We start from the raw sequence: 15,491 nt of genomic DNA on the forward strand, positions 1-15,491 counted from the left end.
TTGACCGCCTTCACCGTCCCATAAATCTGGCAGAAATCGGTCCAAAAGCTTTGCGAAAATCACGCATCCGCCTTGGGCTGCGCGATTGAAATCTAGATCAGTGCACTCTAGGGCCAGAGTCGCGAATCAACACGCGGATGTCCGGCGTATCTCTCAGAAAATCCGGCAACAATGGACGATCCAATCGACTGGACGGTGGATGAGGTCGTGGCTTTCGTCTGCCGCTCGTCGGACACATCTTGGTCGCTCTCGAGGAACCCGAGTCGTCCTGATCCTATCGCGTTCGAGGCCACGCTTCGCGAAAACCAAGTGACCGGCGACGTGCTGTTGACTGCCGTCGATAATGCTGTTCTCAAAGAGGAACTGGGGCTCAAGGCCCTCGGACCGCGCAAGGCCGTGCTGGACATGATCCACTATCTCCGTCAACGCTCGGTGAAATATAAAATGGCATGTGAAGGCCCGAATCAGCCGGTAGGCTCACCGGCGATGACCTCAAGGGCGGCATCGATAACTGCCGGCTCTCCATTGCTGCAGCATGGGGGACTGGGACTGTCGCATCAGAACCTACATCCGATTCCCTTGAAGCTTGGGGAGTTTTCGTTTTCCCCGCAGCGAGCGCAGCAAGGGGCAGCCACTGGACCCGATATTCCGAGAGCGGGAGTCTCACCCGTCGGCGGTCTGCTGCAGACAGCGCAGCCTCGACCAGACGCGGCTTCAGAAGCTAGTTACGCGGTCGACACGGATCAAACTCAGATCACGCGTTCTCCTCGTGCCAAACGTCCTGTCGAACAACGCCAGTTTACGCCTGACAATCAGGTGCCTTCACGAGCCCACGAGTCCGTAGTTGTGGATGCACAAGGGAGAAAACGAAGAAGACTCGAACTGGGACCAACTCATCCTGTATCTGCCAAGAGCTACTACATGGGCCCACGGAAACTCGAAGCTGCGGACGTGTTTTATCCCATTCAGCCCGATTCAGAAGAATCGCAGGCATCAGATGATTTCGTCCTTACGGGCGCTCAAGTACCGCCAGCACAGCGTCTTTTCGTTAGCAAGCAGTTACAGCATTTGTTCCGACAGCTACCACGAAGACTAACATCTCCGAATGGGAGCAGTCGCGTGGCAATACTCCCGTGCAGAGGCGACTCCACATACTTCACCCTGTACTCCTCAAAGGACGGTTGTATTGAAGTTACTCAGGAGAAGATCACGGACTGGCCAGAGCTTGGACAAACAGGACGAGCGGAACGGGATGACTTGCATGACTATATCCTGGCCAAGTATCCCCCCGAGAAATCCGACGAGGGCGCTCTGCCGGTCTTTGGTGAGTCGGATACTGATGGCGCGTACGACTCCGACACATGGCGAGAAATAGAGGAGGAGCAACTGGAGAATCAGAAATTGGCACAGTCGAAAGCAAATGAATTGACTGACCAGGATATGAACACAATAATCTCCCGGTGCATCTCAGACTACCAACAGGAATGGAAAACCAATCATCTTCCGAAACATCAACACAAAGCTTACCATATATGGATGACTGCGGCGCGGAAGAAAAATCGCAGTTCGCAGATAAAAATTCTGCAGCTTAATATCGCCCATCTTGAGACACGCTTACGAACTATTCAAAGAGAGCTTCTCAAAACCAGGTACACCAGGGTGCCCGATTTGGAGAATCAATGTCGAAGCATGGAACAGACAGTCTTCCAAATCGAGGCAAACAAATGGCGCGTGTCTGTTCTTGAGGGATCTGAGTGCCCGCCGAAATTAGCAGCACCTTCTGTTACTTCTCGAAAGGCGAAACGGCCTGGACCTCGACAGGAAGACGAGGAATCTCTGGACTCAGAGTCTGATGACATGAACCTGGGCGATTTCATTGTCCATGATGATGACCAGGATTATGATATGGGTTTCGGCGTTGGTCCACAGGACGAAGAGCATCCTGCTCCTGGGCCAGAACGCCCGTCGGAAGCGGTGACTCAACAAAGACCTGAAGTAGGTCGTCATACTCCCGCTCTGGGCCTTGTGATGGAGTCGTCCGACAGCGACGATTTCGAAGCTCTCAGCCCTGGACGGAGAAGAGCTCGTAAAACCCCGCAGGAAGGATCTCGTGCAACTTCGAGCAGTCGCCTACCGTCCACAGTGAGAAAAGACCATTCTGCGACAAATCGGCTTCCTCAAACAGCTATGGACTTGGCTGGGGAGAATATCGAGGTTGTCGACCTCACCGCAAGCCGCGACGGAACACCTGATGATATCAAAACGCCGCCGTTGAATCCAACGAGAACTACTCGTGATACAGCACTACCTGACTTGGTGCTCGAAAATGGGAAACCGTCTCCGAGTTCTAAAAACCAAGAGCCGGGAAGAAATGAGGGGCCGGACTCGTCAGACGATGACCACTATGCTTCCAGGCGAATCCAAGACATATCTTGGCTGGATTTGATGGAAAGACCTAATCGAAAAATGTTTCTCGCAAAGCTAGTCTGGTACCTCGACCGAGATGAGCGTGAGAAGATCATCGATCTCGTAGAGCGTTTCTCAATCGGTAGATTCAAGCGTTTGACAAAAGCCGGGCTTTCTGCGTTGCTTGATGGCTCAAGAAAAGTCGATGGCTATGACCGCGACATGAGCCAGGCAATTCTCAGGATCGCGGTTCTTTACATATCCTGGCACAAGCGTCACAGGCTCACAGAAGGTGGCATATTGAAGTCGTTCATCAAAGAAGCCCTTGCAACCATTCGGGAGGAGAGGGATGAACCAGCGGTGCGATTTGACCGGTTCTACAGACACCTGGTTGCCTCTCTGCATGCGTGCGTGTTCACGCAAACCCACAGTGCCAAGGCCGCACCTGAAGGTCGTCGCACGTCGTTGCCTGGAGGTAGTCCTCGTCAGGGGCAACCGGAACAATCTGCGGAGGCACTGATGCCGCACAAGCAGCGAAAGCGAGAAATTAGAGAACGCAAGGAAGTTAAAAGCGGTTATGAAGCTGCCCGGCGTCGCGCTGCTTTGCAAGAGCAATCGAGACTACGCCTGCAGCAAAGGATGGAGCAAGGAGGAGTGAGCAATACCGATCCGGAGCGCCAGCCTGTCACTTTTGACGATCCGGTGATCTATCTCCACCCTCATATTGGAGGTCGAGTGCTGCCGCATCAGCTCAGCGGTGTTCAGTTTATGTGGCGAGAGTTGATCCAAGACGAGAAGAGAGAGGGATGCCTGTTGGCCCATACGATGGGCCTGGGGAAGACGATGCAGGTGTAAGTCGCGTCGATACTTTCCAAATGATTCGTGATGGAAGAGCTGACCGGATATCCAGCATCTCGCTGCTTGTCACGATTGCCGCAGCCGCAAATTCTCCTGATGAAGCGATCCGCCGTCAGGTGCCCGAGAAATTCCATCGCTCCTCTACCTTGATCCTGTGTCCTTCCTCCCTGGTTGACAATTGGCATGATGAATTTCTGATGTGGACTCCGAGTGACCATGCCTTAGGGCCAGTCCGAAAGATCACAGCGACAGATTCCGTGCGCTATAGGATTGAGGAGGTTGACTCCTGGTACAAGGAAGGGGGCGTGTTGATTCTGAGTTACGATATTTTCCGAGCCTTGGTATGGAGAAAGAACGGCGACCGCGATGCCGGCGAACAGAGTCCAGTGGATCGCACTCGAGAACAGCTTCTGGAAGGGCCAAGCATCATAGTTGCAGATGAGGCACACAGACTGAAGAATCCGTCGTCAAAGCTGTCGAAAGCAACGTCCCAGTTCAAGTCGCGAAGTCGTATTGCCCTGACCGGATCGCCGCTGGCAAACAGCTTCGTGGACTATTTCTTCATGGTCGACTGGATAGCGCCGGGGTATCTCGGGGAATTCGTCGAGTTCAAGGCGAACTATATTGAACCAATCGTTGAGGGACTGTACATCGACAGCACGCAGTATGAACGGAGGAAATCGCTGAAAAAGCTGCAGGTACTAAAGCTGAACCTGGAGCCCAAAATCAACCGAGCGGATATTAGCGTGCTGAAGGGGAAATTGCCGCCGAAGGTGGAGTTTGTCATCACTGTGCCATTGACAGATGTGCAGAAAGAGGCCTACAACATTTACGCAAAGTCGCTGTTGAGAGAGAATTCGGGGCAGAGCGTGTCTGCGACTCATATCTTATCGTGGCTGCATGTCCTCAGCCTGTGCTGCAACCACCCGTATTGCTTCTATCAGAAGCTGTTGAAGCAGGCCGAAGATCCGTCTCCCAATGATTCATCGGATGAGGGCGCTCAGGAGCAAGTCCGTGGCGATAAGACGACCAGTGCTGCAGATGATGCGATGCGCGCGGCCCAATCGCAGCTTCTGTCGAGCGTTCCTGGTCTTGACGATCCCAAGTACTCACACCGAACTGCGATCTTCCTGCGGATTGTGGCCGAATCAGTTAAGGCAGGCGATAAGGTCCTATGTTTCTCCCACAGCCTTCCGACTCTGAACTATTTGGAACGTCTACTCCAGTCGTCCAAGACGAGGTATTGCCGACTCGATGGACAGACTCCGACAGCCGTTCGACAGACGACCACCAAGGAATTCAATAGAGATTCCGACATGCAAGTGTATCTCATCTCTACGCGGGCCGGCGGACTGGGGCTGAACATCTTTGGGGCCAATCGGGTCATCCTCTTTGATTTCAACTTCAACCCGACGTGGGAAGAGCAAGCCGTTGGGCGGGCGTACCGACTGGGTCAGACGAAACCGGTCTATGTCTATCACTTCATCGCCGGAGGCACCTTTGAAGAGGTTGTCCACAACAAGTCCATCTTCAAAACACAGCTGGCGCTGCGGGTGGTCGACAAGAAGAACGTGGTCCGTCTTGCGACCCGGTCGTTGAATGACTACGTCTTCCCAGTCAAGGACGTCGAACGCCAGGACTTGTCCGAGCACGTCGGCAAAGACGTGCATGTCTTGGACAAGATCCTCAACGACGACGCCACAAAACACGTCATCCGCAAGATCGCGCTTACTGAAACCTTCGCCAAGGAGGACAACGACAAGCTCACCGAGGAAGAGAACAAGGCAGTGCAAGAGGAAGTTGATCTGGAGCGACTACGGCGCACCGACAAGGCCGCTTACGAGAGGAAACTCGAGGAAATACGGAGGCGCGATATGATGGCCGCAGTTCCTCTGAATTGGCAAATGCCCCCCAACGGATCGCAGTCTGCTGTTTTGGAGCCGCCACATCTCGCTGGGAGCGGCTTCCACAGTTCTTCTACACAAAGCTTTGTCCATCCGCCATCACCACCTCCTCCTTTTTCTTCTCGTTCCGCTCCTTCCTCTTCCAACTCTCAACCTGCTGGAACTTTGCCGCCTGGTGCCAGCCAGACCGCTCCTCCGCCGTTGGCCCCGGAGGTCATTGGTCCTGGACGTCAAGGGGCCAGCCCATGGCCGACGGCGAGTTCCACGCGGTCAGCTTCGCCTGCGTCCGCATCGCAGTCGGGCTCGGCCTCTCAGTGCACGCCGTCTCGACCGCTCAAAAAAGTGCAGTATTTTTCCCCGAAAGCATAGTTAGGTTTCATGTTTTTTGGAAGGGTGACAGATTAGGCTGGTCATGTGATCATACTTTGGCAGTAAATTATTTTTTTTTTTTTTTTTTTCCTATTGTTGGGATTGTGTTCTGTGAGTTAGGGTTGCTGATTCGGGTCAACATTCGATACCATCATACCGAAGGTCACTGGGGTAGTATCGACGTAGACGTCACGCTCATTTATTACGCAGCACAGCGATGGGAATCAATATCATTCCAGGAAAACCCACCCTGTCGCATTAGCGATCATTGATCAGGACCAATACGAGAAAATAGGACAAACGAGGAAGAAAAGCTTTTGGCCTCTGCCGACCACAGCAAACATCTTGTCGTTGTCGACATTGTCGTCTGCTTCACCAGTTGGGCTCCCGTCATGGCACTTTCCAATGCCATTTATCATTTTTGATGAATCAAATTGCTGGAGTTCAATCTAGAAGAGACTTGTAGGACTGTCGTTATTTGGCTTTGTGCTTATCGTTGTCGCATAGACCTTGCCCACGACCTGCTTTGGCTGTTCGCGAGTTGCCGACAACTTCAATTATCGTCATCATACGAGTAGGTACCGACGACACTGGGTTCTGTAGTGGCGTTAGGCGCTCACTGTTGCTACAGCTGATCTGTCAGGTGTCGTTCATTCATGGAGAATCTCTTGTTCATGTTACAGCAGCTTGCAGGGTACTCAAGCACCTTGAGTGTTAGAAAGAGTGAAACTACGGCGGATGGCCAGTTTTGCAGTATGACGGGACTTAGTATTAGGGTTCAGAGTTTCAGCCCTACTCGTAAGTAATAAGTTACCTAGCCTCTACCCTAACCTATTATAGCATAGTTCGTTACCTTATTCAATATTACGGTACTCCATAACCAGTTCCACGCGTACGCTAAACCTCAAAGGGATTACTGGCTGTACGAGGATTAACGGGGATCATCAGCATCAAGCATCCAGGCAGGCAAAGTGACTGAACACTCATCTGTCGTCCGCATGTTTTACTTCAATCGAAGGCAGCCAATGTTTCCAAAGCGATACGCTTGAAAATTCTGCCAGCCAGGAATCTGCGATGCAAGTCTGTACTAGCAGGCTACTAGTTAGTACTGTATCTCATAGCACCTCGTCGCAAGCCCTAACCTTGACGAACTCAATCCTCATTCTGACGTCAAGAACGGCTTCCTCAAACTTGCAAATCAAAACCCCAGTAGCCTGCTACTTCTGGGCAAAAATGCGACAATAGCAGTGATCCATCGTCAACATTCAATCCAGCAACATGCCTCGTCGCGCTGATAGTACCCTCGCAAACCGCGGAGTATTCGAATCCCTTGGGACATGCATCCTCTACGGCTGCGGTGCCGGACTACTCGGCGTAACCGCGTATGCCTCCCGAAACCATATCGATCAATGATAACTTCATCTGATGAATTTGCACTTTATCTAGCATGACCGTAACCTCCAAAATCGAGCAAGTCTTCTTCACCGACCGTCCCAACTCCTATGTCCCGGCACACACGCTGGAACGACTGCTGCGTCTCCCCGTGCGCCCCGATGAAGAGCGGTTCGGACTCAACATGGCGATGCATTATGGGCAGGGTGCGGTCGCAGGGATTGTGCGTGCGGTGATGGCAATGAACGGCGTGATGGGCCCGTTTGCAAGCTTCATGTTTACGGGCGTGAGGTTGTTGATTGACCAGACATTGGAGAATTGGACGGGGGTGGGGGCTTTGCCTTGGTTGGTTTTCCCCCATACGATTGTGGTGGTGGATCATGCTGATGAATGGATGTGCTGCAGGACCTGGCCGGTTAATGAGCAAGTTATCGACCTGTTGCACAAGAGTGTTTATGCTTTTGTGACAGGATGGTTTGTGGATAAGTGGTTGGGTAGTTGATATAATCAAGCTTATTCGCACAATGTCAGGTTAAGTATTAAAGCATTTACTGGAACGAAAACAAAATGACAGAAATCGACGAATGCTCACTGCAGCAACTTCTCCAAATCCGCAATCCGTGCCGCAGTACTCTCCTCCTTCTTCTTTGTCCCGGTCTCGCTCAGGGCTGTCGATGACAGAAGCCTCTTCCGCTCCTGGATCTCAAGAACTCGGTCTTCAATGCTTCCCTCCATGACCAACCGCCAAACCGTCGTCTCGCGAGTCTGTCCCAGACGGTAGACTCGGTCCATCGCTTGGTCTTCAATGGCCGGCGCCCACCAGCTGTCCGAAAGGATTACCTGGTTCGCGGCCACCAGGTTCAAGCCCACGCTGCAGACATTCAGACTGGCCAGGAGGACGGTACAATCCTCATCCTTGCCGAATCGTGCAATAGCAGCATCACGCTTCGGCGTGGACAGCTTGCCGTCGATGCGGGCAAAGTTGATGCCTGCCCCAGTCAGGTGCGGTTCAAGAAGATCCAGGAACGACGTCCACTGGCTGAACACCACTGTCTTGGTCCCAGCGGCCTGGCCCTTCGCGGTCAGGATCTTGAGAAGAGCCTCGATTTTGCTACTTGGCTGGCCCGGGTCAGTCGCGATGGCGTCGTCCTCACCCATTTCCGTGGATGGCGACACCAGCGATTTGGTATCTTTGATTTCAGCGCGGCAGAGTGGGCACTTGTGCTGCCTTTCAATGACCTGCTCAATGCATGCCCGGTCAAATGAGTGTCCGCATGCCGTGATCACCGGGTTGTTCAAAACATCCAAACACACGGCGCACGTTTCTTGGCTCTCGATCCGCAGTTGAAGCATATCCTGAAGTGCCTTGACGTTTTCTGGGGTCAAATCAACGACTTTGTTGGTTTCCAAGAGAGAAAGAAGTTTGTCCACTCGGTTCCGGCAAAGCGCCCAGTGATTACACACCTGGCGCAGGCGGAGGAGGACTTCGAGGATGTGAGAGTAGGTCGGTCCATCCTGCTTTTGCTGCTGCTTGCGTTGGTATTCGTGGAGGACGCCCTTGGCCTCGGCCCTGCTCCTGATTAGCAAGTTTTTCCTTGGCCCACAAGTTCCGTGGAGTAAACGTACTGAAACAAGTCGTATTTCTCTTGCTCGTGAGGATGGAATTTGACGCGCAAGACATGCGACCGAAGCGGTGGAAGCCGCAGATTGACAAATGACATGTCTTTGCGCCGTCTCAGACAGATTGCCGCCATGATCTGCTGAAGAAGCGCTGTTCCCTCCGGGTCACCAACGGTCAGAGGACGAATCAAAGCGGCGTTGAACATGGTCGGGTCTTCAAGGCCACCCGACAGCCGTAAGAACCGGATCTGCGAGTACAGGTCTCGCAGCGAGTTAATGATCGGCGTACCCGTCAATGTCCATCGTGAATCTGCATTGAGCTTGCAGACTGCAAACGCGCCTTTGGACCGCGGGTTGCGGATCGTATGGCCCTCGTCGAGTACGACGCGACGCCAATGCTGCGAGAACAGTCCGTTTGAACTGTTTGGACTATACTCCGACGCCAACGTACCGTAACTGGTGATGACGACGTCGAAGTCACTCAATTTGCTGGCTTCTTTCCTTCCGGAACCATGGTAGATGTGCACCCGAAGTGCATTTTCAGGCTTAACGTGGGCCTCGATCTGGTCCTTCCAGTTGCTCATCACGCCTACGGGACTGATAATCAATGTCGTTTTCGTTGATTGAGGGCTCTTTGGAGTGGAGTCCGCCGCGATCAGCGAAATGATCTGGATGGTCTTCCCCAGACCCATGTCGTCCGCCAGAATTCCACCGCTGGCAAGAGGGGGTGGCGAGGCCGTGGAGAATTTGGTCGCGATATTCTTGAAACGGTCTCCTTCACGCTTCCAGAGCTGGACCGGCGGATCCGAGTTTTGCGATGGCAGTTTGGGGTTCTCTTTCTCCAGCATCCATGCCAAACCCTGGCGCTGGTAGGGTAGAAGCTCGGTCTTCATGGCAGGAGGAATATCAGCCATGGGCATGTTTGCGAGGTCAGTTTCACTCATCCCAAATTTCTCTACTGTCTGGCTCATTTGCCGCGGGTTGAATGCGGTGCTTTGCTGCAGCAAGTCTTCATAGTCTGCAGGAGCTCCCAAACCGTTTGGAGTATGATTGTTGGCAAACATTGGAGCGTCGGTAGTATACGGCACTTGACCAAGCCCTCGCGCAACGGCCTGTGCATTTTTCTGAGCTTCCTTGAAGCGCTTCAGTCTTTCCTTATCTCTCATGTTAACAATCTTGGTAGGCAGCCTGTCGTCTTTCATCCTCTGTTTGACCATTTCCTTTCTCTCTGGGTCCGTCGGGCCAAAGAGTTTCAGAAGCACATCACAATCGTAAACCCCAATTGGGCCCGCCAACAATGCTTCAATCTGTAGGCTTCCATCATCCTATTTCGGATTAGTACAAGGTATGGACAATGGAACTTGGAAAATCGTTCTACCATATAAGGGGCTAGCCTTGCAGCCATGTGGCGCCCAATGTGGCCGATCTGCTGCCCCATGACATTATCAACGCGGATTGCGTTCTTATCGTATGGATTGCTTGGCTCTCTTCTCAAAAGAACACGCTCACCGACGTTGGCAAAGCCGCGGTAATAGCGAACTCCCACGATCTTCGTGTGAAGGTCATCTAAACAAGGTTAGGAGTATGGCTCTGACCAAACTGCACGGCAAGTACCATAGTGCTCATATCTCGAAACATCCGCATCCTCCACTATCTGGCTCCCTTGGAGGAGGGCAAATGCATCATTGTCATCATCAGAAACATGGCTCAGATCAATCACATATGAAGCCTGACTCAGGGGAATGTAAGCTGTATTCTGGCCCAGCCGCTGGCCGGATATCGCCATGCTTGGATCCATATCCTCCATCCGGAGTCTTCTCCTATCGGCGTGGGAAATGTCATCGGCATTGTCCGCCTTGCGTTTGGTCGCACGGCGTCGCGGCGGCATGGCTGGAAGCTGAGCTCGACGAGCTCACAGGAGTCACCTGTCCTCTGTCCTGGGATAAACCCTCCCCAGTCTCAATCGACAACAGATGCACGCGGCGCGTCAAACTCTGCGACACGTGATTTGATATGTCATCAAACAGCCCAGGTTCAGCTGGGCGCAAAATCTACAGTCGAATGGATGTCAAAAAGTTGACCTTTAATCACACGGCAATTCTTCTGATTGAAAAGCGGCCGATCTTTAGATTCGATGAAAGGACTTGAAAGAACTGAAGATTCAAAGATGGAGCAGGTTGTTGACGCGAAATAGGAAAATATACGCTATTCCAGATTAGGTATAGGGAGTTGGGTTAGGCTGGTCGTGCACAGGTGCCAATGCCATGGTCTATGCCCCTGACGCTAAACTATACTTGGTAAGCGTCGTCGATCAGCCAAACAATGCAAACACACACCACGACTTCGTCATCCATAAACGCATTGATCAAATAGTATGGAGGACAGAGTGCAATCACAATTCAGAGCAGGGCTATGCAGTATGACTTGATTTGCACATTGCGCTTTTTTTGACATTGGCAAGGTGGCGATGAATTTTCTGCCAACCTACGGACAGCGAAATAGTCCTAGCTCTGCGTCTGCCCTGATCACCGCTCAGCTCATGCCAAAACTGTGAACGATTTGACAATGAGTCGTACTCCAGTCTCGTATCTTGATATAATCGAACAGAGACACGAGAAATATGAACTTCTACTTCAGCAGGGGAAGGTCTACCCGCTTCTTCTGCGGCTCATGCTCACCTTCTTCTGCCTATTGCTTATCCCGCTTCTCATTCCATACAAAAGCCCGGCTCAGTCTCGACTCGTTCGATATACATTCCATGCAGCTATTGTTGGCCTATGTGTGTGGACGATATTGAAAGTCCGGCTTCTGGGAACCGCCAATGGTTATGGAGTCGGGTTGGTGACGTTTTGGTTTTTGGTGTGGAGTTCGACACTGCTTGTTTTCAACGATGTCCAGAGGGACTTCAAGAGAATTGAACAAGAATGGGCGACTGTGGATGGCAGTGTTTCTGTTCAAGATAGAAAAAGCGATACAGAACTCAGCTCGCCGCGGCGTTCGCAGCGTAGGGTCTATCACTGGCAGGCATTTCCTGATAGATTCCTCCACCGGCTCGACTGGGCGTCTGACTTGATATTCAACTTCCGTGGCCCTAACTGGAACTGGAGAGTGCGATCTCTTCTCCCATTGCCAGAAGCTGTACTCAAGGACATTGGAGGAACGACACCGGTTGGAGAGCCTGCGATTGCTGACTCTTGGGAGCGGCTAAAGCACGCATACCGCTCGTTTCTCCGGGACTACATTGCACTGGATATAATCAAGGTGCTGATGAACTGCGATGCGTACTTTTGGGGCTTCGTGGACCCCAGCCCACCGCCGCCGTTCCCGTTTGACGTTCTCGCATTCTCGCCAGTGTTGATTCGCTGTTATCGACTCCTTTTAAGCGTGGCGGGGATTCTCTTCGCTCTGGACTTTGTCACATCACTGAATCCCATCTTCTTCCTGGGCATTTCGCTCGCCTTCCCGCGCTTTGCGCTCCTCATTACTCACCAACCTCTGGACGAGGCATGGATGTATCCCGAACTATTCGGCTCCCCGATGGCAGTCCTAGACCACGGACTCGCGGGCGCCTGGAACATCTGGTGGCACCAACTCTTCCGCGTCGGCTTCTCCGCCGCGGGCCGCTTCCTCTGCGCGCTCATTCTTCCGAACAAGGAATCTACACCGCGTCGTTACGGTCTGCGCGAGCGCATTGTCCAGGTGTTCGTTGGCTTCGGGCTGAGCGGTGCTCTGCATGCCCTGGGCAGCTACACGCAGCTCGCCGACACGAAGCCGCTCCACGCGTTCTTATTCTTCCTTTTACAGGCTGTCGGTGTCTTTGCGCAGCTCTTCGTTACGCGCTTCCTTCTGCCAAAGATGCCCTTTTCCCGCAGGATCCCGCGCTGGCTGCGCCGAGCCGCTAATCTCGTGTTCATTGTTGTGTGGTTCTATCATACCGGCCCGTTGCTGGCGGATGATTTTGCGCGAGGTGGGATATGGCTGTTTGAGCCAGTTCCTGTCAGTCCGCTGCGGGGCCTGGGTATTGGCACGATTGATGAGCGAGAAGGATGGTGGTGTGTGGGGAAGATGTTTAGACATTGGGATGGAGGGAGTTGGTGGCTGAGAGGAACCGCATTGGCATGATTCGGGTTAATACAGCAACTGAGATCACGGGTGATGGGCGTTTAGACGCGAGATTTCGGGCTGTTTCTATCTCGGGGTTGGATTGTTACTGTCAAGGTAGACCTCATGAATAACATCAGGGTATAGACAAGATGTTCATGCTTCTTCCTCATTCTCGCCTTCGTCGTCGTCGGAATCCAACGTCAAAGTCGGAATCTCATCCTCTTCCTCATCATAACCCTGTTCCTCCCCAGCAACATTACCAGCAGCAGAAGCCCCAGCCAGCTGCCGCGCATCATCAGACTCGACGCGTGTAGCTACAGCCCGTGCGGCCGAGACACTCTGGTCCACAATCGACGGCACGGACGGTGCAGCCGCAGAGGGAAGCGTCGCCGGAGACGCCGAGACCTCAGACAGGGTGGCTGGAATCGATGAAGAAGGGACAATCTTGTTTTCTGGTTCTAGACGAGCCTTTTTGGGCTGCGGCGCGGTGGCCGTTTTGAGAGGGATCGAAGACGTCGTCGGGGACTGAGGTTGCTGGTCATCATCGTTCTTCTCAGTGTCCGAGAGAAAAGGTCGCTTGTTGCCAAGGCGACCTGTCTCTGGAGTTGTAATGGGCGATATTCGGACCGGTTCCAATGGTTGCGTTTGCTGGGCCTCCGGACTGGAAGAAGGTGACTCTTCCTCCTGCTCCTCTTCACCTTCGGCCTCTTCCATTGACGGCAGAACACCAGCGGTGGTGCTGAGGATGACTGGCATCCGTGGCCGCAACAGAGACTCAACATCAAGCTGCTCGGAATACCGCCGCACCAGAAACGGCAGGATGCTTGGGACGGGCTTCCGTCCCTTGACCGAAGGGACAGGATTCATCACGCTGGCCATCATGGCGTCGTGGTGCGCGGTCAGGATGGCTGTTCGATCCATTTCCGCCCGGGTCGGCAGTGAAAGGTGTTCGACGGGTAGGTAGCGGAAGAACAAGGGCAGAGCGAGATGCGCGTCTGAATACGGCGGATAACGAACATCGGCCTTCCCCAGGTTCCGGGCATTGAGGGCCGGGTTCAAGAAGGCATCGACGTTTGCCGTGCCCTGATGATCTTTGGACTTGCCGCCCTTGGAAGTTGTGCTGCGCTCTCGAGAGGGACTGCTCTCTTCATCGATGGAAAGAAGGTCCTGACAGCATTGGCGGATGATCGGACCCAATGATGTTACGTTAGGTTTGGTAAGAGACGGCCCGATCAATGGCAGCATCTGCTCAATCAGCCGGTACGAGGATGCCCGGAGGTCGTGATGGAATTTTTCGGCGTCCCAGATCCAGAGTAGCTGTTCGAGAATCGTCTGCGCTACCGAGAGGCTCAGTGCTTTCAGCGTGCGCAGGATAGTGGTGAACAAGTCGATACATGCAGCGTGAATCCGGGGCAGCACAAGCCAGAGCGCATCGCGTTCGTCTCGGCTGATCTCTGCGACTTTCTGAACGGCCCCATCATCTCCGTCCTTTGGGACGGAAACCGACAGGATTCGCGCGCTCATATCGAAGATCGCCCCGATGGGGATATTCACGGTGGATGCTGTGCGCGAAGACACAAACGTGGCTAAAAGACGCAATAAGCAAATAAACCTGTTTGCTCCTGCATCCATCCCCTCCCAGCCCCCTAACCCTAGATCATTGGAGCCATCGTCGCCCACGACCTGAGTGGCATCCCGCGACGGGGGGGTGTGTCGAAAGTTCGGGTCCGTCGACTCCCATTGCTCCACCACCGAGCGGAAGACATTGTCCGCAGTACGATGAATGGAGGCAATTGTCATTCGGCATGCACTTGTCCACTCATCACCCGACATATTTTTCGGAGCACAGTGGTGGAGCGCAACAAAGAGTCTCTGCGACAAGTCCACCACGGAGCTCGAAAAAAATCTGCCGGAACCAGATGACCCCAGTATCTGTATCAAGACGCTATGTATCTGCGCGGAAAATGGGCGAAATGTTGTGGGATGCCTGGAAACCAACCCGTCCAATGCCCAGAGCACGGTCTCCAAGAATGGGGTGACCTCCTTCAACGTCCGATGCGGTTCCGACGTAGGCTTCACGGATATCAAATTCAATGTCGCGGTGATGAACGACGGCAGAGATGGTGTAGTAATCTCTCGGACCAGGGTCGGGTACTGATATGTCAAGTGGAAGATGCGCGTGAGCGTGATGATGGAGAGCTTTTTCGTCGACACGGGGTCCGGTTTCTAAGCATTCCGTCAGCTCTTAGGTGCTCACACAGTGTGAAGCAATGTCCGTACGGAGAGAATCCCCAGCAACCCGCGAACCCATGGCTCCGAATCTCGGAGCAGCTCCCATTGCCCGGCCTCGATCGTCGCCTTGACCAACACCACCGCCGTCCACCGCCCCTCGACAGTGCGATCTTGCAGGAGGCTCGTCAGCCGAGCCTTCAGCTTATTGATTTGAATCGCATTGCTTCCATCCGGGCCCGTCGCTTTTTGACTATGCGGCGCTGATAGAATTCGACCACAGTCGCCAATTGCAGCGGCCAAGTGAGAAGCCAGGTGAGGAAGGTCTTGAACCGGGGTCGTCGTCAAGCGATGGGCGACAGCACGAAGGGTCGAGGACGAGGCCATTGTGCCCTCTCCCGGCTCTGTGAGAGCTCTGTTTCGAACCGGAAAAATATCACATGTTGATGAAGAAAAAAATGTATGAAGCTTATCCAAACGAGCATTGACCAATCAAAGCGCAGGATTTTCTCACCGCCGGAGCTGCTCCATCGCGCCGAATGGCTACGCCCAAAACATTCTCAGCTCGTCGATTGAACAACGCGCTCTGCTGGCCAATTGTATGTTATC

General features: G+C 53.2%; 5 protein-coding genes across 5 annotated transcripts; 3 read left to right on the plus strand and 2 right to left on the minus strand.

Annotated features, from left to right (window-relative positions):
- Positions 1 to 171: 171 nt before the first annotated feature.
- On the plus strand, positions 172 to 5,537 carry VTN31DRAFT_7240 (uncharacterized protein; the record flags this gene model as incomplete). The annotated part of the gene is made up of 2 exons (XM_069407940.1): positions 172 to 3,257; positions 3,317 to 5,537. The coding sequence occupies 2 exons, from the start codon at positions 172 to 174 to the stop codon at positions 5,535 to 5,537; spliced, it is 5,307 nt and encodes a 1,768-aa protein (XP_069257738.1).
- A 1,278-nt stretch (positions 5,538 to 6,815) lies between these two features.
- Positions 6,816 to 7,431, plus strand: VTN31DRAFT_7241 (uncharacterized protein; the record flags this gene model as incomplete). Its single annotated transcript, XM_069407941.1, has 3 exons — positions 6,816 to 6,919; positions 6,984 to 7,274; positions 7,335 to 7,431. 3 exons carry the CDS (start codon positions 6,816 to 6,818, stop codon positions 7,429 to 7,431), a joined length of 492 nt encoding a protein of 163 aa, XP_069257739.1.
- An 86-nt stretch (positions 7,432 to 7,517) lies between these two features.
- On the minus strand, positions 7,518 to 10,437 carry VTN31DRAFT_7242 (uncharacterized protein; the record flags this gene model as incomplete). Its single annotated transcript, XM_069407942.1, has 4 exons — positions 7,518 to 8,499; positions 8,556 to 9,874; positions 9,928 to 10,115; positions 10,164 to 10,437. The coding sequence occupies 4 exons, from the start codon at positions 10,435 to 10,437 to the stop codon at positions 7,518 to 7,520; spliced, it is 2,763 nt and encodes a 920-aa protein (XP_069257740.1).
- A 677-nt stretch (positions 10,438 to 11,114) lies between these two features.
- On the plus strand, positions 11,115 to 12,671 carry VTN31DRAFT_7243 (uncharacterized protein; the record flags this gene model as incomplete). The annotated part of the gene is made up of 1 exon (XM_069407943.1): positions 11,115 to 12,671. One exon carries the CDS (start codon positions 11,115 to 11,117, stop codon positions 12,669 to 12,671), a length of 1,557 nt encoding a protein of 518 aa, XP_069257741.1.
- Positions 12,672 to 12,806: 135 nt separating this feature from the next.
- Positions 12,807 to 15,269, minus strand: VTN31DRAFT_7244 (uncharacterized protein; the record flags this gene model as incomplete). Its single annotated transcript, XM_069407944.1, has 2 exons — positions 12,807 to 14,879; positions 14,934 to 15,269. 2 exons carry the CDS (start codon positions 15,267 to 15,269, stop codon positions 12,807 to 12,809), a joined length of 2,409 nt encoding a protein of 802 aa, XP_069257742.1.
- Between the last annotated feature and the right edge of the window lie 222 nt (positions 15,270 to 15,491).

This window comes from Thermomyces dupontii (assembly GCF_041956625.1).
Source record: "Thermomyces dupontii strain NRRL 2155 unplaced genomic scaffold VTN31scaffold_9, whole genome shotgun sequence".
Classification (NCBI taxonomy): Eukaryota; Fungi; Ascomycota; class Eurotiomycetes; order Eurotiales; family Trichocomaceae; genus Thermomyces; species Thermomyces dupontii.